The 24,750-nt window shown below is 32.6% G+C and overlaps 1 protein-coding gene across 3 annotated transcripts in view; it reads left to right on the top strand.

Moving 5' to 3' along the window:
• The window catches only part of LOC119639514 (protein winged eye), a 73,700-nt gene that overhangs the window by 42,241 nt on the left and 6,709 nt on the right, over positions 1–24,750 (top strand). For all 3 annotated transcript variants that reach the window (XM_038036939.1, XM_038036940.1, XM_038036941.1), the window contains exons 3-4: positions 24,063–24,209; positions 24,295–24,411. In XM_038036939.1, the coding sequence (XP_037892867.1) occupies positions 24,063–24,209; positions 24,295–24,411 (264 nt within the window). The remainder of the gene's footprint in view (positions 1–24,062; positions 24,210–24,294; positions 24,412–24,750) is intronic.

Below are 24,750 nucleotides of genomic sequence, written 5' to 3' on the forward strand. Positions count from 1 at the left end.
TTTTTTTTTTTTTTTTTTTTTTTTTTTTTTGTGACAACAGTCATTATTCTGACCCTTAAAAATGTGTTTTCTGTGTTCTTTACAAGAATAGCAAAAAAACAAAAACAAAAAAAAAAAGGAAAAATATATATTTTATAGAGTAAGTCAGTGTAGGTACTACGGAAATAAAAAAAAAAAAAGAAGAAGAAGAAGAAGAAGAGAAAAAGCAAACAAAACTACATCAGTGTATGTTTGTGTTTGTGTTGGGTTTGTTTGTGTAATTTTTCTTCGTTTTGTTTGCTTTTAATAAACAATAAAAACGGAAAAATTGGGAAAAGTAAATAAATGAAAAAATAAAAAACAAATATTTTTTACAAGACAATGATAACAACAAAAACAAACAGTGGTAAAAATTTTGTTTTATTTTTTTTTTTCCCTCTACATTTATGACCGTATGTATTATGCACACACAACTGTGCATGTTTTATATGAGTAATGGTTGCTTATATTTCGGTGTTTTTCTCTCTATAGTGATATGATGGCATTATTATGTTTTCGTTATACCGTCGGCTTTGTTGCCGCTTTTTTTTTTATATTTACACATCTATATATATATATGTATATATATATATATTTTGTTTTGCTTTTCGTGTTATTTTACACAAAATAAGACAAAGTACTCGTACACGCAGAAAGATGATGGGAAGAGGGAAGGGGGGGGCATAAACAGCAACAACAAGCTTATCGATACGATTGGCATATCGTGTAAAGATAAAAACCGTGTTAAATACTTTATATGCTGAAAACGTACAACTATGTGTGCACGAGGCAGTAGGAAGGTGGATGAGAAAGGAAGTGTATATACTAGAGTACAACTACCGTAACCGGGGCTGCAAGCTATTCGCTGCAAGCTGTACACTGCACACTGCTACCTGTCGTCTGTTCGCTCAAACGAATTGAAGCAGACCACTCGTAATTTGTACCTTTCACCACCACCGCATCCAGTACCACCTTAGCCACCAGCTTTGCCACCATCATTACCACCATCTCAATGCCATATCGCTCGCTTGTTGTTGATATTATGAAGGGATAAACATGTCTATGTGACCACATCAAAATAAATGTTTTATTAATGAGCATAATGGGGGGATGTTAAGCTAGCTCGGGCTGAATGAATGGATGGATGCTCGTGTTTTGCCTTTCAAGATAACAGAAAAAAAAAAAAAAAAAAAAAAAAAAAGACAAAGTAACACGCACACGCACACTCATGCTCACGCAGAAACGCGCATAAACATCAGAACATAAATCTTTTCAGGTTTTTGATAAAAATCTTTAACTCAATTTTCCAACTTCTTTAATAGATAATTTACAATCTCTCCTCCCTCGAAAGCGATATTAGAACAAGCAAAGGCAAATGGCCGTTGTGCTTAGGATGGAAACGGATTTAATTTCAAAAATTTTGAATTCATTGAAATTTTCATTAATTTGACTTTTTTGTTAATAAAATGAATTCCTTTTTGTTGAGATAAGCAAAAAATAGATTTATTCGAATATTTGATACCCATCAACTACCACAATAACTGTTTACTTGCAATATTAAAGTGTGGCAAGATACCACATTTTGCCATACTTATTCACAGAGAGTCCTCATATCCAGGACGATAATTGGACAAATAGTTAAGAAAATAGATTGGATCACGAATGAGGATTATGTGTATAAGGCAATGCCTACCTACGAAATTGATTAAATAATTGGGAATTCTATTGAATTGTATTTTGAGTAACATAAAAAGTATATGAGACCCTTTAGCTTTATTTCTTCAATTTTCTCTTTGAAATGTCGCAATATCTGAACCATGCAAGCCTATCCCGAGAACCAAAGTTGAAGTCGTTATATCATGTATGTGGAATTATTACGGCTTAGCTAATGTATAATTTTGCATTAACTTTATTTTACCTTGAAATTAAATAAATTCTAATCGGGTTACAGGTTTACATGCATTTTTGCTTAGTGTCAAAGCTGGTTGTGAATAGATATCATTGCCACATTTGGTGCACTGTTTTCAGCACACACTAACAAATTTAAATTTAATAAATATTTGGTTTCATATTTTCATGAGATAAAAGATATAACTGCGTGTACTGTTTTCAGTACACACAGCTTATTGGGCAAAAGTATTTCAGTGTGTTTCTGCAAACGCTACATCTCCCCTTTTGGAATCTATTTTACGTCTTACTTCTTTTCCTTGATCACGGGAAGCCATGGAAAATAAGAATAACATGCCCACGCTAACGCCCACAACGAACAGATTTCTCTACATTTAAAATGAACAGTAGATTCTGATGTGGGAAGGAGCCCTCACCGCCTTTCTCGCTCTCAATGGTCAAAATGCTATGACTTTAAGTATATATAGGAGATATTGATCTAAAATATCTTACAAACTCAACTAAAAGGTCAATAAAAGAATGATGCTGATGCAGCAAACAATTCCCATGCCTTTTTAAAAAAAAAAATATTGTATGACTTCATTGCGTTGATGTGAAGTGGTATGTATGTACAAACTTCGCCTTGAACGGATGTAAGCGTTTTACTTGTTATCAATTCGGTTTTAATTTATATCGCTACTCGCCACAATTGCCAATATACATTGTTAAACCCATCAAAATGTGTGAGTACTTCTCTTTCCTTGGCGGAGAATATGTTCCCTTTTATATCTTGGGTGAGAAGATATGTGCCGCATGCGTTAGTCTTCTACCTTCACTTTTGCAAAGTTCTAACAAACGATGGACTGACAGATAGATTTATAATCCCGATCAATAGATTTTCTAAACACACTGGAATCCCTCTTAAGCGTATTTTCGGATATTGCAAACATATTCATAAACTTAATATAACCACCTTGATAGAGTGGCTATAAAAAATATGTAAATTTAAAAAAAAAACTAACACATTAGCATTTAATCTTGAATAAGAAATAAAAAAGCCAGAAACATGAAACGTTAAGCGGATTAAGCGCAGTAAAAAGAAACCGTAAGGAAAAAAAAGTTTTTTTTTTTGTTTAAACCTTCGCCTTTTGGCCTAAATTCCTGTTTATTTGAATATTTGGTGAAACTGCGATTATTTTGGGATTCTTGAAACATTTTCGAGAAATTCCCTTTGATATAAGCTAAATAATGTGGAGGTTTTTTTTTTTTTTTTTTTTTTAAACCACGTACGCTAACAACTACGATTTAACCGCAGGTATTGCTAACCTAATAGGCGAATAACTTATTCCAAGCATAAACATAACCACATTGTTTAGATAGCATTCAATATTTACAGACAGACATATTAACGTTCAGTCCAGTGTTTTAAGCCATAATGTTAGAGAATAAGTAAGGAGAACAAATCTTAATGTGTTGTTAAAGCAAAAAAAAAAAAAAAAAAAAAATACAAGGCAACCGGTTGTGTAGTGGATTCAAGCCGGAAGAGAAGAATTTTTTGTTATATTTGATAAAAAATATTGTAGCTAAGAAGTAGGGGTTTGCTGGCTTGAAAACTCACACGCCTCCGCCATGAAAATCTGGATTCCAGTGTTCACCATTTGTGCCGTCCGTCACTGATAAGTCTTCATAGATCAGGTTTCACACTTAACTTTAACTTTAATAGCACCTGCAACTAACTAATGAGATCCCGATGAGGCGAAGGCTTGAAAATGTCGGTAGAGATTTTGTTCTTTACTCTACAGTCACATTAATATGGTGTCCTTTCAACTGCGAAAGTAGTGCTTGCGCATTACATTTTCTATTGTGCGATAGTTTCACATTTCGCAATCATAGTCCGCAATCATAGTCCGTGGCAACGGATTTTATCTGTCTTGCCTTGAAAAAGTAAAAGCTTCGTTGATTGTATTCAAATCCATAGCAATGGTACTTGACTTCGCACTTAGCCTTGGGCAGTAATGGAAAAGAACATAACCTCCTCTTATGCTTCATAAGAGGGGTGACGATTTAAACAGTCTCATGAGTTAAGCTACGATTTGCTAGAGTACACGATTACTTAGACTCAGTATTTCCACGGGGTTGCACAGTTTTATTAAACAATACGAAGACATATGTACGTTCAACTCGTTTGCTTAAAAATTTGCTTAAACAATTTAATGCGTTGCACATGAGTATCGTAAAATTCTTCTAAATTATGAACGCATGCAAACTATTCCAAAAACTACATCGAATAACGGCATAAATATCCTTTCAGGCGCACCCATATGCGTAGATAATGTGCAAGAGTGTGTGTGTAATAGATTGCAATACTGTTAAATTAAGGTGTTTCTTGAAGGAATTTTCAACTGCTTGTTTTCAATTTTTTGTTGCATCGATATCCATCTTCACAAATGAATTATGAAAATCGAAAATTGGTTTGAGTCTCAATATAAAAATTCATTTAACAAATTGTTTGGTGCATTGATGGCCACGCATTGGAGATCTTATGTCAAATTGATAAGCCAGCGGCAATCTTTCTTCAAGTGAAATGCATGCTTACTAAATTAAATTTTAATGTCTATTCACTCTCCCTGTATGCACACTACTACCACAATTCCTGCCTCCAGTCTTTCCCCCTCCCTCATTTCGCCTTTACCCCGTTGCCCCAAGTTTGCGTAGACACGTATGTTCTCTGGAGTATGTAGGACATATTTCCAGCATCTATTTTATTGTAGCGTATATGTGCATATGTGCTCTCTTTTATCATTTCAAGGAATTTATTTATGATTAGATTGTTAAAGTATGTCTTCACAATTCATCTATTCATACGCAAGGCAAATTCCCTTTTTTCCGCAGCACTTGAAGTACTTAATTTTTAATATATTCAGTCAGTCAGTCAGCTATTCATTCATTCATTCATTCATTCATTCATTCATTTATTTATCCATGCATGATTGTCTACCTAACTCTCCCACTTTGCATTACACTTGAGTGGGTTATTCATTCATTCATCATCATCATCATCATCATCATCATCATCATCATCATCATCATCATCATCATTATCGTCGTCGTCAAGGCACACACACAAAAAGCAAAAGAAATAAGAAATTTATGTCCTTTCACAAATCTCCCCTTTTTCCTGCCTTCCGTTAAATATATCCCTTTTTCCGTGTTTCAAGTGCAATGCACATACATCTGTTAATGCATTGTTTTCCATACGTGTGATCTATCCCATCTATATGCGTACATGTATGTAAAATATACATACATGTACATTTATTGTTATACTTATTATTGGTGTTATTGTTTTTTGATGTTGTTGTATTTCCCATCCTTCTACATTCCTATTGGTGGTTCAAGTTTGATAATCATCACCATTAAAGTGCACTAATAAGATTTCTTCATTAAAAAAACTAAAATGAATTGAAATTAAAACGAAAAACAAAAAAAAAAAAAACAAAAAAAGGAAAATACATAAAAGAAAAATAAACGAACAAACAAAAAATTCTTGTTCGACTAGTTGGTGTCAAAGTCTCATTTAATAAAAAAAAAAAACAAACAAAAAAACAAAATTTTAAAAAAATGTAAAGGGGGGTTAGTTCAAAATTCTCACAAAGCAATACGACGCGTATATATATACACTTTAATGGTGGCATGAGAGTGTAAACAAAAAACACCAACAACAACAATCTTATATGAACATATTTACAATCGTTCATGTATAAATATATTTACATATATATGCAGACAGCGTTTCCGCACTCCTGTGACCGAACTAAAGATTAATAAAATTAAAAAAATAATAACGTTTGCATTTTTTTTTTTTTTTTTTTGCGGGGAATATGTCTTAAGGCGACAGATCCTTAAAAACCCTATGTTTCATCTCTCTGTCAAAGTTGCAAGCGAGAAAGAAGCAAAAAGCTTGATTCGAAAAGCTGGAGACCAGTAGAAGTTTTAACTATCTTTCTAGGTAAAATGTGGGCCTACGATGAACGCAAGAGGATGTGGCTGGATCATTAGTATAGTTGTTCGGTATTAGTAAGCAACAATCTTAAGCTTAGGGCTTAGATACTTTTGACGCTTACAATTTGTCTGGAAGCAATCTAAGCAAAACCGTGTCTTTTATATTCAGAAAATTGCATTTTTTTCGGATTACTTGCATTATTCGTAATACTTTTGTCGCTAATCAACAACAGGGATATCATGGAGTTTTCCGTATCACTCGAAATGCTGAGTTTTCGGTTATTGTAAGCGAGTTGCGACTTTCATTCTTAATATATGTGACCTGAGCAAGTCTTATAACGATTGGACAGACGGACAGACAAGTAATCAGATACATAGGCCTAAATCGAATCAAATTTTTATGGGGATCAAGAATTCAAGTTTGATAATATTTCCATGAAAGAAATCAAAACATATATCAGAACATGAATATCAAAATAGAATATTAATGAACAGAAAAGTTGAAAAAATAATGGGAGAAAACCGCTTGGTCTTTTTTATTTTCACGAAGGTTGGTGTTTAATAGTCCACGATGTTTGGTTTAGTAGAGCTCACTGTATCTTACGACGTAGATAAAAATTTGCGATCAAGATTGAAGTGAAGATTATTTTCGCCTAGAGGCATGGGAGTATCGAATTTGATTTAATTTTTTTCCTTTTTTTTTTATGAGGTATGTTCCCTATCCGGTACATGTTAGACCTTTAACCATTCAACACTCACTATGGCGGCTATCGATCAACGAAAACTCTAGCGCGCTTGAAATTTGGATCTGTAATCATTACCTTGGCCTAGACGTTATTCTTACCTACTCGTCTACCTATGCGCATGACCAAGTTTTTACTTCGGCTTAGTAATGGTTTATTCTCCTTCAAAAAAATATGTAAGGTACAAATGTTAAATTCACTTCTAGTAGGCGTTTGTTCGGTGATTTTTCAACTTAGCTCGACGATTAAGTTTGATAATTTAAGAACACTTCGAATTCAAAACGACAAATTCATTCTCAATAGCTTTCCCTGAAGACGGAAGAAAACAATTACTAAGATCGTTTTTCCCCTTTTTTCAATGACAATCTCTCACAGATTTTGCTTTTTAGTTATTTTTGGCATTTTATCTATCGGATCCCCTGCGGAGCAATCTAAACCATTTTGGGTAATCATGTTTTAAACATTTGTGTACACGAATACATACATTGTAGGCTTAGTTAGTGACGATGTATTGCCGCTGTAAACTGTTATATTTGTTTCTGTTATTATTGTAGTCGTTGTTGCTGTTGTTGTTGGTTTTTTTATTTTTTTTATATTCTGTGTGAGTCGCGTGTGTTTTTCAAAGAATGAACAAACAAAGCGAAATTATAATAAAAAAAAAAGCGGAAAAAAAATCAAAAACAACAAGAAAAAAAATCCCAAGTCAGGCAGCTGTAGGCGGATTTAAACGAATCTTGAATGCTTTGCATGAAAGTATTATAAAATTGGAAAAAATATCAAAAAGTACTAGTCTACTAGGTATTTTTGTACCGACTTTCTCTCCCTTTATGAATCATTTTAAAATATATTTTTAAATCGTCTCTTGCTCCTGACGAGGCGATATGATCACATAAATGATATTAGGTTTTGAAAATTCTTTACAAAAGCACTTAAGAAAAATCTGTTTTTCTTCTCATTGCAATTTTCCAGGGGATCGAGGAAATGACAAACTTTTCAACTTAAGAAATATCGCTCTAAGTCTCTAAGTATTAGAAAACTAGAGAGAAATTCCGAGTGTGCTTTTAACTAATTATGATAAGTGCCTGGAAAAAAGCGTCTGTTTTACTATATGCCTTTTAACAAAGTTTCTCAAAAAAAATAAAAAAATAAAAATAAAAAATTCAACTTTTAATCCCTAACTATGCGGGAAAGGGGACAAACATCTCTTTAACCTGCATTCATGCAATATGGTGAAGAGATCAGTAAGCAGACTTTTTCGAGTTCCTTTACAATATCTATTGAGAAATTGCGTCGGATAAAATCGTAAACTAATATGACTTTTATCCTTTAGTAGGGCAGGACTTGGAAACGGCAAAGAACAACAACGTGGCCAATCACTCATACCACAATATAATATTCATATAAAATACAACACAACATACAATAATGTATTGTTGCACATCTCTACCTACTTACCTACACACACCACACACACATATATATATACATATGTAGGTATACTTATGGCTATAAACTTCATTTGCACAGTGGTATGAGTTGAATAAAAAAGTGCTGAAAACAAAAAGAAAATGTTAAGTTATTTTTAATGAATGATTGCCAACATTTTTTTGTTCCTTTTTTTTATTTTTTGAATTTTTTTTGTATTTGAGTCAACCGGAAGTCTGACGTTTTCCTTTTAATAATAAAACCATTTGGTACTGTTGTCGAAATATGTCAGACAATCTCATGCTTTCTAGAAAGACGAAATAACATTAAATATGTAATGCTATAAAAGTATAATTTTAAAGAGCACAAGTTGAAGTGGTGCATGTAAAGAAAGGGAAAGTTATGCGGATAGAAAGGAATTTACGAAAACGAGAAATTATTTCATTCATTCTTTTCTATTCATTGTACGTACGGTTAGGTTAAATGATCCCTGAGTCCTTGTAATAAATAATTAGTAACATTAATGAATGTAAACTTCAGTTTTTTTTTTTTTTCCGTTTAAAAGCAAAATATTTTAAATGAAGTAATGTAAACAACTTTAGATGGGAAGCATAAGTAAATTTCGCATTAAGAATATTCATGTTAATAAATACTTGAGAAAATTTGTTTTTCCCTATCCATTTCTTATCGCAAGTATGCGCATTTTATCCAAAGAAATGCTGTTCGTGCACTTGAGGACGCAATTAACTAAATTATATAATTAAAGAATAAATAAAAATAACGAAAAATAAGAAAAAATTAAACAAAAAATATATAAAAGTAACAAATATATACATATAAAAAAAAAATAAATGCGCAAAAAATGTAGAAAAACGATAAAATATAAAAATATACCAAAAAGAATACCATACAAAAATGAAAAATGTATAAAAATAAAATATATATAAAAATATAAACATAAAAAGCACATATAAAATAAAAAGTATATAAAAATAAATAAAAAAAAAAAAAAAAATAATCTATAAAAATTGAAAAAAATAAGTGTAAAAATATATAAAAAATATAAGAAAAATATATGAATAATATATATGTGTAATAACAAATAATGTGTATAAATACGTAAAAAAGTTTTAAAAATAAACTGAATATAAAAATAAAAAATATGTAAACGTAAAAGCTATATAAAAATTAAAAATATATAAAAATTATGTATAATAAAAATAAAAAATATGTAAATATCAAAAACGTATATAAAAATAAAAAATAATTTAAAAAGAATAATATATAAAAACAAAAAATATATAAAAATTAATCAAAAAAAATAAAAAAATGTGTGAAAATTTATAAAAAATATATGTAAAAATAAAAAATTTATAAAAATAAAAAATATATAAACATATAAACATAAAAAGCACACATAAAATGAAAAATATATAAAAATAAATCAAATAGAATAAAATATAAAAATAAAAAATATACCTAAAAAAGATGTGAAGATATATGAAAACTATATAAAAAAAGAAATGTATATAAAAACAAAAAGAAATCTATGAGAAAATATAAGTAAATGATGAAACGGGATGAGAAAATATAAAAATTCCATACAATAATAAAAAATATATAAAATTAAAAACTATAAATATAATAAATAAATAAAATTAGAAATCTAACTAAATGTATGAAAAATAAAAATAAACGAATAAAAAAGTACATCACATATACTATAATAAAAATAAAATGAAAAAAATAAATAATATAAAAAGATGTATATAAAAATAAAAACTCATATATGAAGAAAGTAGAAAATAGACAAATCGATTAAGTCGACTTTAGGCAGGCAGGCGCAAGCTTAGGGTCGAAGAGTTCAACGGCAGGGAAGAAAACAATTGAAAACATTGTGTATTTTCAACAATGTTCTCGTGCGACATTTTCAAAGTAATGATGAATAAATTGCATTCCTATATGAAATTGTCGCTAACACCCCCAATTTAGAAATCTACTGTAGATGTATAAACACTTTGAAGGTCAAAGAGAAACGAGAAGAGAGGCATAGAGTGGAACCGTCGCCTGCGATGGACTTTTCTGCGATTATTTTGTTGCATATGTCATGAAGAGCCTTGTAATTTTGTGCATACAAGATAGGATCGTTATGAGAACTGAACCAAATGCGCGCTATCACACTTTAATGATAATAACTGTCGCTTTGTGCAATCTTGAGTTCTCGAATCAATCATTCTCAGCAATTGGATCAATTTTCGGCCGCAGGATTGGTAGCCGCTTTGATTAGTAATCAAGACGTTAATGCGACCTCTTGGCAAACGTAGCAATTTAAAATGTTTCCTAACCTCTTTTAGCCCAAAGGTCGACCCGTATTGAAAGTTATTCGATTCGACCACTCCCCGTTTAAGTTCTAATTTTCCGAATTAGAGAATAGAAACCGCTCAGTACTAATACATCGGCTTTTTAAATCAGCGTGAAAAAAGTGTAACGGATGGAGAAATTTTTTGAACCTCTTCTCATATAACTGTTCCTACGGAAACTGAATCTTTCTATGATAAAAAAATATAATTTTCAATATTTCTCGTGGAAAATTCGTTCAGACTTTAGTAATTTGAGTGAAAAAAGATATCTGACCGATTTTGAATCACGTAGATCAGTTTTATGGATCATAAAAAAAATCAGCCTTTGTTTTGTAGGAAATTGTTGTTACATTTGTGATATTTCTCTTGATGGAAAGTGCTTTTGAATTTACTTGCACCATAGACTTAAAACTGCTGAGCATTGACTTATTTCGTTGCGCGAGTGCGGCCGAAGCATATGACTTGACCTAACACCAATGAGAACCGTGAACTCTCGTCATTGTATTTTGCTTAATTGAACGGATTCGTCTTGGATGTTTAAAGAGTATACGGACTGCTTGTCAAAATGAAAGTTGTATTGATAATACATACATAGCAGCAATAAATTCGAAATTTATTCGATTATATCGATTTCACCATATCTGATTATAGTCTGATAATCGAATACTATGGAATAGGATGCCTAAAAAGTGTTAAACCTGATAGGCTCAACTAATGATATTTTATTCATTAGCTTTTCCAAGACATTTTCTTGAAAAGCGTTTTTTTTTTTTTGTTTTTGATCTTGGCTAAACTCGGACCACCTTGGATAGCCGTAGCCAAGTGTGAGGGCCTTTGTAAAATGTATACCTTCAAATAAAAATAAAGTATAATTAATTTTTGATGTATTAATGTACTAATGGTTGGACCTGCCCGACCATAATGGTTTTACTTATCATATCCATCACAGAACGATTAGGGGTACGTTCATTTTGTCAAAACATTTGCAAAGCCCAAGAAGGAAACTTCAAAGACCCTCCAAAGTGTATATATTCCTGATCAGCATCATATTTTGAATTGATTTAAGCATGTCCGTCTGTGTTATGTCTGTTGCAAATACATTCCTGGACGACTGTCCACTTGAAATATGGCAAAAGCATTGGAAGTTTTTGCACGAAGATTGGGCGGTTGAAAATGGGCCAAATCTGTCGAAGAAGACGCCTACAGTACTACGTAAAGTGAGGAGATCCCTGATAAAAAATTACTTTTTGTTGACTACTCATAAACTGCAGCAGATAAAACTGCAAAATTTTAAACCTCTAAAAGAATGGTAAAAATCAGACACGCCTACTTATTTTTATAGTGTGTCACAACCGCATTTTTTTTATTCAAAACCCTTAATTAGGCCCAGAATCAAGCTTCAAAAACTCCATAAAATATATATATACCTGGTCAAATTCGGAATGCACCTGTCCCCCAGTCCGCCTGCACAACTTTGTAATATCTGTGGTAAACACTCGCCCGCTTACCAAAACGAAGTGGTCGCTTGGAAGCTTGCAAGCGAATTTGAAAAGGACCCAAACTTTTTAAAGAACACACCTACTAGGCACCCACAAGCCTATGCAACAAAAACTGGGAATATCTTTGCTTTCCTTGTTTTCTGCTCGTTCCTCACAAAGTACCACATGTGAATCATATAAATTTCTGCACTTTTATTCTGAAAATGGGAAAAATCAATTGGGCCCGCCCAATATTATAGAGTACAAAAATGTAGTTCTTTTTCTTGGGCAGTGCGTGCAAAAGTTCAGCCAGGACCGAATATAATTTTCTTACTTGTCAAATCAAGTCGAGCTGTTTCTCTTCTCGGCTGACAAATAGTCTGTTTTGTTACCCATATGCACAACAATAGCGGTCTCATCAATCCGATAAAACTGGCTGTTGCTCTACAACTATACCATCTTTACTAGTTCGTCTCTCCCGCTTCCCGCTTTTCTTCCAATTTACTCTTGTGTGTATTATGCGTTCGTTTAAAAAGCACAAAATTGATATCAGATTTTCAGGGTTTGTTGTTAACGACTAGAGCTCTCTTATGCCAGCCAGATATATATGAGATAATGTTTTAGTTGAATTTAAACTCTTTCTCTTTTTCATTTCTATTGTTGTTTGATTAATGAAATTTTCAAATCAATTCCGCTTGAGCACGTCAGTTTCCTTTTCTTTGACTCGTTCGTTCATCGACCACTTTTTTTTTTTTTAGCTTAAATTCCTGCAAAATTTCCTTTTTAAACTTTACAATAATAAACTTGCTTTTGCTACTTTGTTGCTTTACTCTCGAGCATTTCAAGAATTACAGTTGTGTTCATTGCGTGACAAATCTCTATAAGGCACACACAAATGCACAGGTGGTCGTCGCACGCATACACACATCCTATATATAGTTTATTATTTAATATACATACCTTACTTACTATAGAGTATTTTAGTAAAGATTTTTCTAAAAATATAAATTTTTTAGTCTAATCTTAAATGCAAATCGGTGCACGCATCACTTTGAATTTAGCTATAGGACAATAAACGTGTAGTACGGTAGTTGTGCATAAGAAACTAATGATATTTATATGCAAATTAAAAAAAAATGTATAAATAATAATAATAATAGAACTAAAAATAAAAGGTTTGTTCCAAGCAATCGCCTAACATGACTGGTCTTCCTCTCCCTCTCACTCTCACTCTCCCTCTACCTCTTTCTCACTCTCAAAGAGCAATTTTCTAAAGAATAATTATTGCTTTTCGTGCTTGTTTTTGTATAAAATATTCTAATTTAATCGGTTATAACAATGTTTAGAATGATTACCGACCGACCGGTCTATTACTTTTTATATATATGCTTGCGAAACTTTGTTTTTCCTTTTTTTTTTTTTTTACATCCATCACCGAAGGATAGGGGTATAAGCACATAGTCGAAATGTTTGCAACGCCTAGAAGATGCAGTTCCAGAGAACTCACATATGTATATATATATATATTCTTGATTAGCATTAAATTCTCAATCGATTTAAGCTTGCCCGCCTGTGTTATATCTGCTGCAAACAGAAGAAAGACACGCCCACTGTACCACATAAACTGAGACTGTTTTTCAGAAGGTTTTCTGCTCATTACCGACTTGGGACGATGCTGTAGCATCTGTACAAAATGGGAAGCATTGGTAACGCCTACCCAATATTACAGGGTGTAGTTAATTGAATTTCTTTTTTCAATACTTTCATCATGCACAGAAGCAAGCTTCGAAAATCCCAAAAAACCCCAAAAGTATACAAATTCTTGGCCAGTTTCATACTCGGAACGCACCTAAGCATATCTGTCTGTTCGTCTCCCCAACTGACTGGTATCGTCCGCAAAAAAGAAGATATCGTCTACAACATCGGAAAAGTGTCCAAATAGTTCAAAGAACATGCCTATAACGCCCACACGTCTACATAAGCAAAACTAAAAAAACTTTTGCTTTGCGTGCTTTCTTCTCGTTGCTCATAAACTACAACAACTACAACAAGAGATGATATAAATTTCCACAAAATTATTCTACGAAACCAGAAAAAAACAGGCACTCCCACCCAATGTTATAGAATATGTGACTTGATATATTTTTTCCAATCTTCAATAGGTTAACATATGTTTAAGAAGTTGTTTTAACGTTAAGTTAACTCTTAAAAATTACTAAGCTTTAATTAAAATGTAAATAAATTTGGATGCAATTATTCCCCATTCCAACACATAAGTCAATAAGTTTCATAATTGACAGACATATTGGCAACGTCTCGAGCAAAAAAAATGTTTAGAAGGCGTCATCACTTAAGAGGCAATTGGCAAAATGCAACACTTCTTCGCCGAGAACAGTAATTTACCGGTGGTTTGCTGATATTATAAGCGATGATGCAGCAAAGTGATAACGCGAAATAATACGAGGGACGTCCAAGTAACATGATTGCATGAGAAAAGATCAAAAAAATCTTGAAAGGTATTCTCAATAGATGAAAATTGAAATTGGAAAGGATAGCCGATATCCTGGAGAAATCAAGAGCAGTGCCGTCACTATTTGACATGAAAATTTGGATGTGAAAACGACAAGGTGTTTCCAAGGCGTTTAGCAACACACCTTGTCTCCTATTTGCGTAATACGGTGGTCGGAGAGAAGTGAGCAAGTGCAGCATAGTGGGCGTGTACACAATCGATAAGTGTTATGTCTTTAACGACTGAGCACTCACCGAAGTAAACTCTACCGTCTTAAGATTTGAACCTGCGAAAACAGACTTGGTAGCCGCGATGTTTCCCCTAATCGCCTACTCATGCGGACAAAATCGTAAAAATTTGAAATTCGAATTGCTTTCCCATCCACTTTGTCGCCCAGTCTGGCCGTCAGCGGTTGTTATTCGCTTGTGAATCCCAGTTTATTGCGAGAGGATTGTAACTAATAGTTCCGTAAAAAAGACCTTGAAATTGAAGGGTCTCAAGCTAATGGATAAAGTCGAATTTCTTCCCAAAAAAAAGACGGCATCTTTGGTTTTTTACCCTTTAGAAGTACTAACCGATGTATTTTACTTATCTGAGAAGACTTTCTTTTACTGCAAAGCGGAAACAATGATCATTCAAAAAAGAAAATCTTCTCAGATGAGTTGAAAAAGAGGGGATGCGAACAATTAAAACATTCACTTGTCATTATATGCAATGCCGTAGAGAATTTGAAGCAATCTCTGCATATACGGCTTAATAGGAAACTCTTTCAATGAGCCCAAGCTTACGAAACCAAGCTGAACAAACTTGTCATTGTTCAACTCAACATTATCCCTTAATGAAGAGGGAGTTTTCTTTCCTTTCCAAGAGAAAAAAAAAATTAACTATAGTGTCTAGTCCTTGCTTCTTTAACTCTGCACATTCTCCATGAGAGAAAAAGTGCAGTTATATCCAACAGAACTTGTGCTTCCTTTTCATCTCTAAACGTACCAAAAAAAAAAAAAAAAAAACTGGGTATAGCACATCAATTATGGCAACAATAACAAATCCGCTTTAGCATCTGAATCGCTTATAAATCAACCACTCGGAGTTTTTCCTCGTCATCTCTCTTACATATAACGAAAGTTGGAAACTCAACTCCCTCTCTTGAGTATAAATATTAAAAAGAGGTGGAATATTTTCCCTGCATATCGATCGATGATTCAGAATCACTTTCTCAGAATCTGACCATTTCTCATATAATCCGTTATTTTGGCCACTTCCCATATAATGCGTTGCTGATGCGATTAACTGCAGATTGATGTCAGATATTTAAGTATGGGCCTACTGTAGTATTTTTAATTGTTTTTCAGTATATGTTTCGCTATACTTTTTACCGACGGCTCTTTGGCTTGTTTTTATTTCAAAATGTTAATTGATTAGGGAAACACTGAAAATATGGCTCTTAAAGCGGAATTGAAAATTTCTGAAAGACATCAAAAGTCATCGAGTGACGTGACGATGCGCCTTAGTGTTGGATACTATTTCTAAGCGAATTCTTCCAAAAAATTTTCTATTACTTCTTCTGCTTCTGCTTATTTTCAATTCATCTTCTTACCGGGTTTGCTGTTCACAGAGTGAAAAGTAAAACAGTAAAATTTTTATAATTTTCGTTCTTACCTCACGTACTTATTAGGGAAAATCCGTGGGGGTCTTTTTCTTCGAGTTTGAGGTAAAATGTACCGTTAGCTCTTTTATTTATTTATTTATTTATATTTTTTTTATTTTGTTTAATATTCTCCTTACTTTCAATTTCGAAATTAAAAATTTTTGAGTTTTGGTTCAACGCTTTTGCAATATTTAAAGCCACTGTCTCTCTTGTCTCTAATGGAAGTACTCTTTAATATTAAAGGCGCCGCCAACATTCTCGTTCCTATGTTCTGTGTTTTTCTAGCTGTTTTTGTTTCTGTTGTTGTTGTTGTTGTTGTTACTGTTGTTGTTGCTGTTGCTGTTGTTTCTGTTTGCTGTTGAGTTCAGTTCAGATGATGCTGATTGCAGCAAGCATGAAAATTATTTGCCATGATGTGACTGTTACTGTTGTATATATATATATATATATATATATATATATATATATATATGTACGGATGTGTATGTGTATTTATATGTATGTGAATGCTAACAGTATTCTGTTCGTAAATATATATCTATACGTACATATATATATATATATGTAGATATAAAAAAATTCATGAAAATGTATGTTTTTGTAACTTCAAATACATTTAGATGTCTGTCCATATGTGTTGAGTATGTAACACTATAGATATATGTGGATATTATAGCCATTGCTGCCGCTGAGATGCCCTTGAATTTTTGTTTCTTTCTTTGCACTGGCCTTTATACACTCACTATGTACGAGTTAAACATAACATATCTTCTTTTTTTTTTTTTCTCAGTGTGTATATCACCGTAAGAAGACCGTGTTTGCGTTCATTTTTGTTATTGCATTAAAGACTTTATAGTCTTTAAAAAATTTTAAGAATATTTCGTTTCACTTTTCTTGTTGCTGTTGCTGTTGTCGTTTGGTGACGTAGTTGGCTTTTGACAAAACGCTGCAAGGGGGATTTTTTTTCTCTTGTTTTTTTTTTTTTTTTCTTCCTTCCATACTTGGGGGACAACTACAATACACATTTGTTAAGATGTATATGCTTTTGTAAAAATTGGGGAGTGTGTGACAAATATACATTGCGTGGGTATCGCATATAAATGTGCGCACAACTTTTCAAATATCTTTTACTGCTTCTAAGTTTGTTGTATGATTTCGTATAACGAAATATTTCAAGTGTGCCCACATATATATATATATATATATATATATATACATATACATATACATATATATATACATATGTATTTTCTTTTATTTCGTTTAGTGTGGACGATGTCGTTAGACGTTGTTGTTGTTGTTACTGTTGTTATCGGTCGTCATCGTTCTCGTTTTTATTGTCATCATAGCTGGGCCCCTACTACTACAACCACTACTACGACTACGACTACTACTTCTATTTCTATTCAAGCAGGTTGTTTGCCTGCTTGTTTTGTTATTTATAACGGGACTACAGGATCCCTTCTTTTACCTACCCGTTGGCTAAATGCTGTACGCTACAAAAGTGACGCATTAATGAATATAATATACCACCACTTGTAACAGTTAAGGGATGACTGGCTATGACTTTCGATATACATACATACATACATACATACATACATACATACATACGTATGCGTATATGTTTAAGAGTAAGCGATGTGGTGTATGTGCGAACGAGTATTTTCGCTTATGTGCATTTATTGTTTGATTATTATGACTGCCTCTGATTTTTACATATATAGCATCCTATAGACAAAGGGTGGGCTGGCACACGTTGCGGCAAAGGGGGAGCTTCGAAAGTAGCTGTAGCTGCATGATGGCTTTATATCCATCCATATGCCGGCATCGCACCGCATCAGCCACAGCCAGCATCACTATAAAAACACTCACTTAACTTTACTACCCCATGCCTTACTACCGTCATATCCTTATGTTTTCACATCGTTATGGCATGTTTGTACAACCTTTAATTGCAAATCCCTTTATAATTGTTTCTTTAACAGGTTTTTCTTCTTCATAATGTATACATATATACATATATCTTGTTTTTTTTTCCTTTTTATATGCGAAAGTTATGCTTAGAATGCGTGGCGGCGCGTGGCTACTGGGGATAGCGAGGGAGTGATATTGATTGTCAACATTAATTTAAGGAGTCTGACATTACCGGAAACCCTTTTGGGTTTTAATAACCAAAACATATTAAGATTAGTTTTTTTTTCGGTTCTTTTTTTTCAAAGAAAGCATTTTTGAGTTTTTTTTTGTTTGTTTTTTTTTTTTTAATCTAATTTCATAAAGTAGTCAATTGCCTTTAAACGTATTAAGTGTGCTTGAACATATATATATATATATATATGTATGTAATATATATTATGCTTTTTTGTTGCCTCTCATACCTTCTTGCAGTTGTCTTTTTTTTTTGTTTTTTTTTTTTTGTTTTAAATTGAAATTAAATGTTGTTGTTTCCTTGCTTAGACATCCACCAAAGTCTTTTTTAATGTCAATCATAATGCCTATAAAGTATTTAAGCTGCTTAGAGATGATTGAAAATCTATAACGAAATTTGTCGAAAGTAATGAACATGTATGCGGGTGTCATTGGAGAAGCAAAAAAAAAGGCATTTTTTTTTCATATATTATCCACTTTGGGGGGTGATTTTTGTTTTTTGTTTCTTTTCAAACGTAAAGAAAAGAAAATTTCTTAAAAACAAAAAAAATGAAATAAAATTTAGCAAAGTGTAGCTCTTATAGCAGCAACTCGTCGTAAGATGTGTATGTCAGACCTTTTATTTTTAATTTAATTTAATAATTAGCAAAAAGTACTTTCTTCTCTCTCGGTTTCTCTCTCTCTCTCTCTTAAGGTTCAAATAAGTATAACGTAAGAATTTTTTCTTTTCTTTCATAACATTTGTACCTCTATTTGCGGTATTTAACAACTGATTTGGATATTAGTTCTACGTGTTGGGGAAAAAGAAACTGCAAAAGTTATTGTTTCATACGCACTTCAGTGGCATAGGTGGTGGGTTGAAAAATAACTAACACTATTAAATGATCCTTGGCAAGAATTTATAAATGTTTTCTAAACAGAATTTAATGCCAAGGAAAAGTTTATTTCCCTTGATGGGAATTTTAAATACCCACAGGATGTATGTACGAGCTAATGAAACTTTTCCTTTCGCAAAAACACATGCGATGGTTTTATTCTGCTAAACGCGCGCATATTATCTTAAGAACGTCATGTCCGCAATGCTCAAGACAGATTAGTAAAATGATGATTAATGAAGAGGAAAGAAAGTGCAAACAAAGTCCTGAAGTTTTGTGTAGTTGTTCGGTAAAGGCATAAGATTTACCGAACCCCTCTCTTTTTTCACCCTCTTTTGACTGACATTCCCTAAGTGATTTGATATAATACATCACTAGCGAAACGCCAACTTTTTGATGCAAGCTCCAACAATATAATCTTCTTCAAGAGTATCTCGAAGTGTTGAACAAATAGTTCTATAAAAAAGACATCGAATGGCTAGAGAAGCTTTGGAATAAATGTGTCACTCTTGAAGAATATCGTTTTTCTGAAGGGTTCTAAATAGTGTCTCGTATCATCGCATCATCATTGTTGTTTTTGGATAAAAGTGAGAAGATCACGAACGAGGCTTCCTCATGCACAGGTGTTCATACAAAATCCTAAAAACACTACCTTCTGTTATTATTACGGCGTCAATTCTTTGCTCTTTCAAAATGATTTTGGGCACTTTTTGATGTCTTCGAAAAAAACAAAAGTAGCGTCACTTACTTAAATCATACAATCTCAAATATAAGCTGAGTACGTCTATGGAAGACTGACAAGACGCGAATCGTCTCTTTTTCCCTTTTAAGGCGAATGTGTTTGTCAACGATGGAAAAATAAGCTTACGTTGTTTTTCAGAGCTCACCAAACACAGAGAATCGTCTTCCTTCCAAAGCCTACTGGATCTCATGGTGCACGATGTCATTGCTTTTGCGTTTGCAGGACTGCAACTAAATTCACTTATCATTCCCAGCAACGAAAAAATGGAAAAACGACTTTCGTTTACATCGTTCAAGGTGAAAGAGAAAACGCAATCCGCGGAAACTCTTTTCCGACACGCACTTCGACAAATGATATCACTCAAATACTTCAGGACGCTATAAAACGGCATATACGTCGAATCTTTATACAATACTCAGCATTTATGCGTCATCTGTCTCTCAATATCACAGTTCGAATGTGTACGATTGTATTAACTGGTAACGTGAACTGTTAACGGAGAATACCTTTATAGCTACAGCGTTTAGACCTTAAGAGAGAGGTTACTCTATATGAGAACCCCTATTATCTAAGGTAAAATCGATTAGACATTTACACTTACATCGTCCAAATTTGCTGCTGTTCGTTTTTTTGCTAACTGCTGCTATGAACCAAATCTCGGCATAAAGTACTTTTTTTTTGCAAAATGGCAATCTTTGCCTTTATAAAGTATTAGATCGAGACAAGAGAGCCACAAGGCGAAGATCAAAGTTGCAAATTACTATTACAGACCAATTTAAAGCATATATCGACAATTCGACATTTTTGCCTTGCCATAAGAAATTAGTACTCGTGGGAATAGTTATGGGGGAAGCGTTCACAATATTTGTCCTTTCCTAACGATAACGAAATACTATTGCAAAGGTGTCATATAGGGTGCGATCGTAAAATTGCTTTCATTTAACTCATTTTTCTTAGGCTTCGTACCTGAGCCAAAACAACATACAAAAGCAAAAGTTGCGACTTGTACCTGGAGGCAGGCAGGTAGACAGACGTAAAAGCTTATTCAGAAAATCATGCAGAATCAGTCGCTCAAATAAAAGATGGGCTTATCCTGATTCGGCGTGAGTGTTACATACATCCATACCAAAAGTAATGTGGTAGGACATAAAAGCTGAAGCGATGCCTTCACTATAACATAGTTTCTTCGACAAAACGTAGGAAAAAAAAGAAGCGGCTTATTCCACACTTGCTTCAATGTTATACGAAAAGAACACACAGTTGTTACGTCACCTCAAGTTCAAGGATATAAGATGTATGCAACACAGATTCCGATTAAAAAAAAAAAAAAAAAAAAAAACATCAGAACGTTGGCTAGTTATCTGGTCTTCATTCAACCGCTTAAGTAAACAAACATAAGCCACAAAAGTGTTTTGTTATCAAAAAAAATAATTGTCCGTCCATGCTTATAAATAGTTTGTAGTGGAAACGAAATTTCGCAACACGTTTTATACATGAGTTGAAACTAAATTTCTTATAAATACACTGTCAAAGTTTACTACGAAAGCTTTTAATTATAAAATTCTCTGTTGCTGCACATAGCAAATAAAAGTGTATCCTTGGGGCATTCCTTACATTGTTATAAAGAATTTTTAGCTTATGTTTCTCATGGTGAGTTAATTGACTGACATCCTTAAAAGGTTAGACGATTTTCATGTCTTTACTTTACCAAAGAGACTGTTGCCTATCGTTCGTAACTTAAAATTAGAATACATATTGCATTTTCTTACAAATGTTTATTAAATCTTTTGTTTTTATAAAAATTTAAAATATTTCATTACCTGATTTTGTCAGTTTTCCAGTTATTTTTTAATTGGAATATTTATGAAAATTTTTCATTTTTAAAATGAGAGACGAACAAGCAGCCACTGCAAATTGTTTATAAAGTGCAATTAAGTTTATAAATCGGTGAGCGATGAGTGGTAGAGAGAAATATTTACCCGTTTAGTTACGCTTGTTCATGTGGTAATGAAATCAGATTCTGATTCTGGGCCCGAATATTTTCGTTGATTTTTATACAACAATGGCTTCGTTTTAGAATTGTCGTATTAACTAGAGAAAAGTTAAAGTGCATTTTAAATTTGACATATAGGCCCCTTGGACCCATATCAACCAACAAAATATTTTGTATCTTATTTCTTTTAATTTAAAAGATATGCTTTTTATTCTAAGAAATCGCATTTATTGAAGTCAGTGTACTCGATCGAAGCAGTTTTCGACAAATGGATTGCCTCGTTGAAAGACAATTATGGAAATTTTACAAAGCAAGAGGCGAAAAACGTTTGCCAGGCTACTGTCGTGGGTTAGATGTCAACATCTATCGTTTCAGGAGTTAGGTTGAGCGTGGCGTAGTAAAGTGTGTTTGCAACAAAACGAATTTATCATTAAGCACTGTTAATAACAATAATTGATGCAATTGTCCCAAAAAATGAACGTAATATACATATATATGAAACTCATTATATCGTGAGTGTTTAATACGAAGGAATCTGGATCTATATAAAAAATCTTGCTCAAGAAATGTTTGCAATTTCAATAGACGACTTATTATTTGTTTGAACCGTGCGTCGATCTTATGACGAGAACCATATACTGGTTCTTTTAAGGATAGGCTAAAAAGATGAGGTTTTTTTTGGGATGGAATTGGAAAATTACCTGGAAGATGGAGAAAAGTCGATGGGCAATACCTTCAATAAAATACATTGTACCAATTTCTTCGAATAAAGCTTTAAAGTTACAAATAAAATTCTAAAAACTTATTCGTACATACATATTTGCGAAAGGAAAAAAATAATAATGCAATTAGTTGCATACTTCTGGGATTAGTCTGACATATCTTAATTTTAGCAATGGAAGTACATATGAAGATTTTCATATATTTATTTTTAGTTAATATATAAAAATTTATTGTATACTTTTCATATGGCGTGAAAATCTGTTTCCCATCTTTTGATTTTCGTAAATTATTCCGTATGCGTTGGTTTCACTTTCAATTCTCTTGCTTTTTTTTTTTTTTTGCTTTGCAAACTGTTCGTAAACTTGGTTTATGTTTGCGAAGCAGCAGGAAAACGGAGACTAAAAGTAAAGTTTTCAACTAATTATTGTATACATTTATATATACACATACAATCGCAAAAAAAAAAATTCTAGGATATCAACACCAATACCAATACACGCGGGCACGTACTTGTGCCAACACCGACAGCTGCAAGAAAAGCAAAAGCATGAGCAATAATAGCAACAAAAACAACAGCAAAAACAACAACAATAACAAAAAAAAAGCCCTTCCAAATGCAATTGCAGCTTAATAAAATAGTTCAAGGTCACCTGATTTTAGTTCGTATACACATATATTGGCAAACGGTCGAGTGGTGTACAAGTCTCTCTAAAATATCTTCTTCCTAGTTGATATCTGAATGTGTGTTTGTGCATTTATGTGTGTTCTCTTGCATTTTTTGCTGTATGTAAATTTATATCCAACAAAAATTGAAGAAAAACATTCAAATTTGAGAAAGAAAATTATATGGAAAATACTTTGGAAAGTTAACTTTAATGTGAAAAGAAATATTAAGCCGAAAATACATAAAAATTGTTGTGAAATTTCTTCATATTCATGGAAGCCCAATAAAGTTTGTAAAATATTTTTGAGAAAAAAAAACAAAAAAAAATTGCTTTTCCTTTTTTTCCCTTAAAATAGTTTCATGTTTTTTTGTTGAAATAAATTGAAAATTAAAGTTTTATTGTACAATTTTATTGTAAATATATAAAGTGCTGCAAAGTAAAATTAATTCACCCTTGTTATTATGCATTGGAAATTATTGATAGCATACTTTTAGCTGCCATTTTACTCTGAAAAATTTTGCATAATTTAAGATTTTAATTAAATTTCCTGTATATGTTCGTCAGTTACTGTTGATATTGATATTGGGATTTTTCTCAAATATTTTAAATTGAATTTTATGTTTATTGATTTATTGTTGTTTCGTATGATATAAAATTTGCCCAAAGAGAAAAAGCGCCATTTTTTTGCATGTAATCATACTCGTATTCAATGGTATTGGGATGTAGTAGTGGATGAAAAAAATTGATATTGCCTTTGTTTGGGCACATTTACCAGCATAAAATTTAATTGCATAACCAGAGAGAGGAATAATGCGAATTTATATTTTTCTTTTGATTATTATCTAGGTGGTGTTGGCACCGGTTGTGGCAACATTTACTTTACTGGTAACGGTGATTTAATGACTGGTTCTGCCGCTGCGGAAGAATTGGGTATAAGTGCGGCCAGTCTACAAAGTGTTAATCGTGCTCCTTCAACTTTTTGGCAATATTCAAGTATATAACAAATAAGTCTTAATATTTTATCTCTTTATACTTATGAGCAGTTTTCCTTATTTTTTTTTTTTTTAATAATCTTCAGGTCCACTTCCCATTGAATCCGTGATATCCATGTCTCCTGCCACAGTAGGCTTACAATACTCTCGCGAGGCAAGTCGTGGTCAAGTAGTGTTATTACCCGCTACAGCGACACCTTTAGGTATGTTAGTCGGCAAATTCATTCACCTTACTCTTTGTCATTTTTATTTTAATTTATTTATATTATTTGTTTCAATTTTTACAATTTATTATTTATTCATCTTTAATTTGAAAAAAACAAAACAAGTTATAAACGCATTAACTAATCTGCTTGAATTCCCCTTTTCTTTCCCGCTTTCCCGTTTCTCTCTCTCGCTTCACACTCTCTCACATATAAAAAACACTCACACATCACTTGATTACCAATCAACCAAACAAATCCATAAACTCCAAAATAAATTATGGTTAATTTTTCATTGCTTTGGTTCGATTCAATGAATTCGCTTAAAAACAACAACAA

The sequence above is a fragment of the Glossina fuscipes genome, unplaced genomic scaffold (genome assembly GCF_014805625.2).
Source record: "Glossina fuscipes isolate IAEA_lab_2018 unplaced genomic scaffold, Yale_Gfus_2 112, whole genome shotgun sequence".
NCBI lineage: Eukaryota > Metazoa > Arthropoda > Insecta > Diptera > Glossinidae > Glossina > Glossina fuscipes.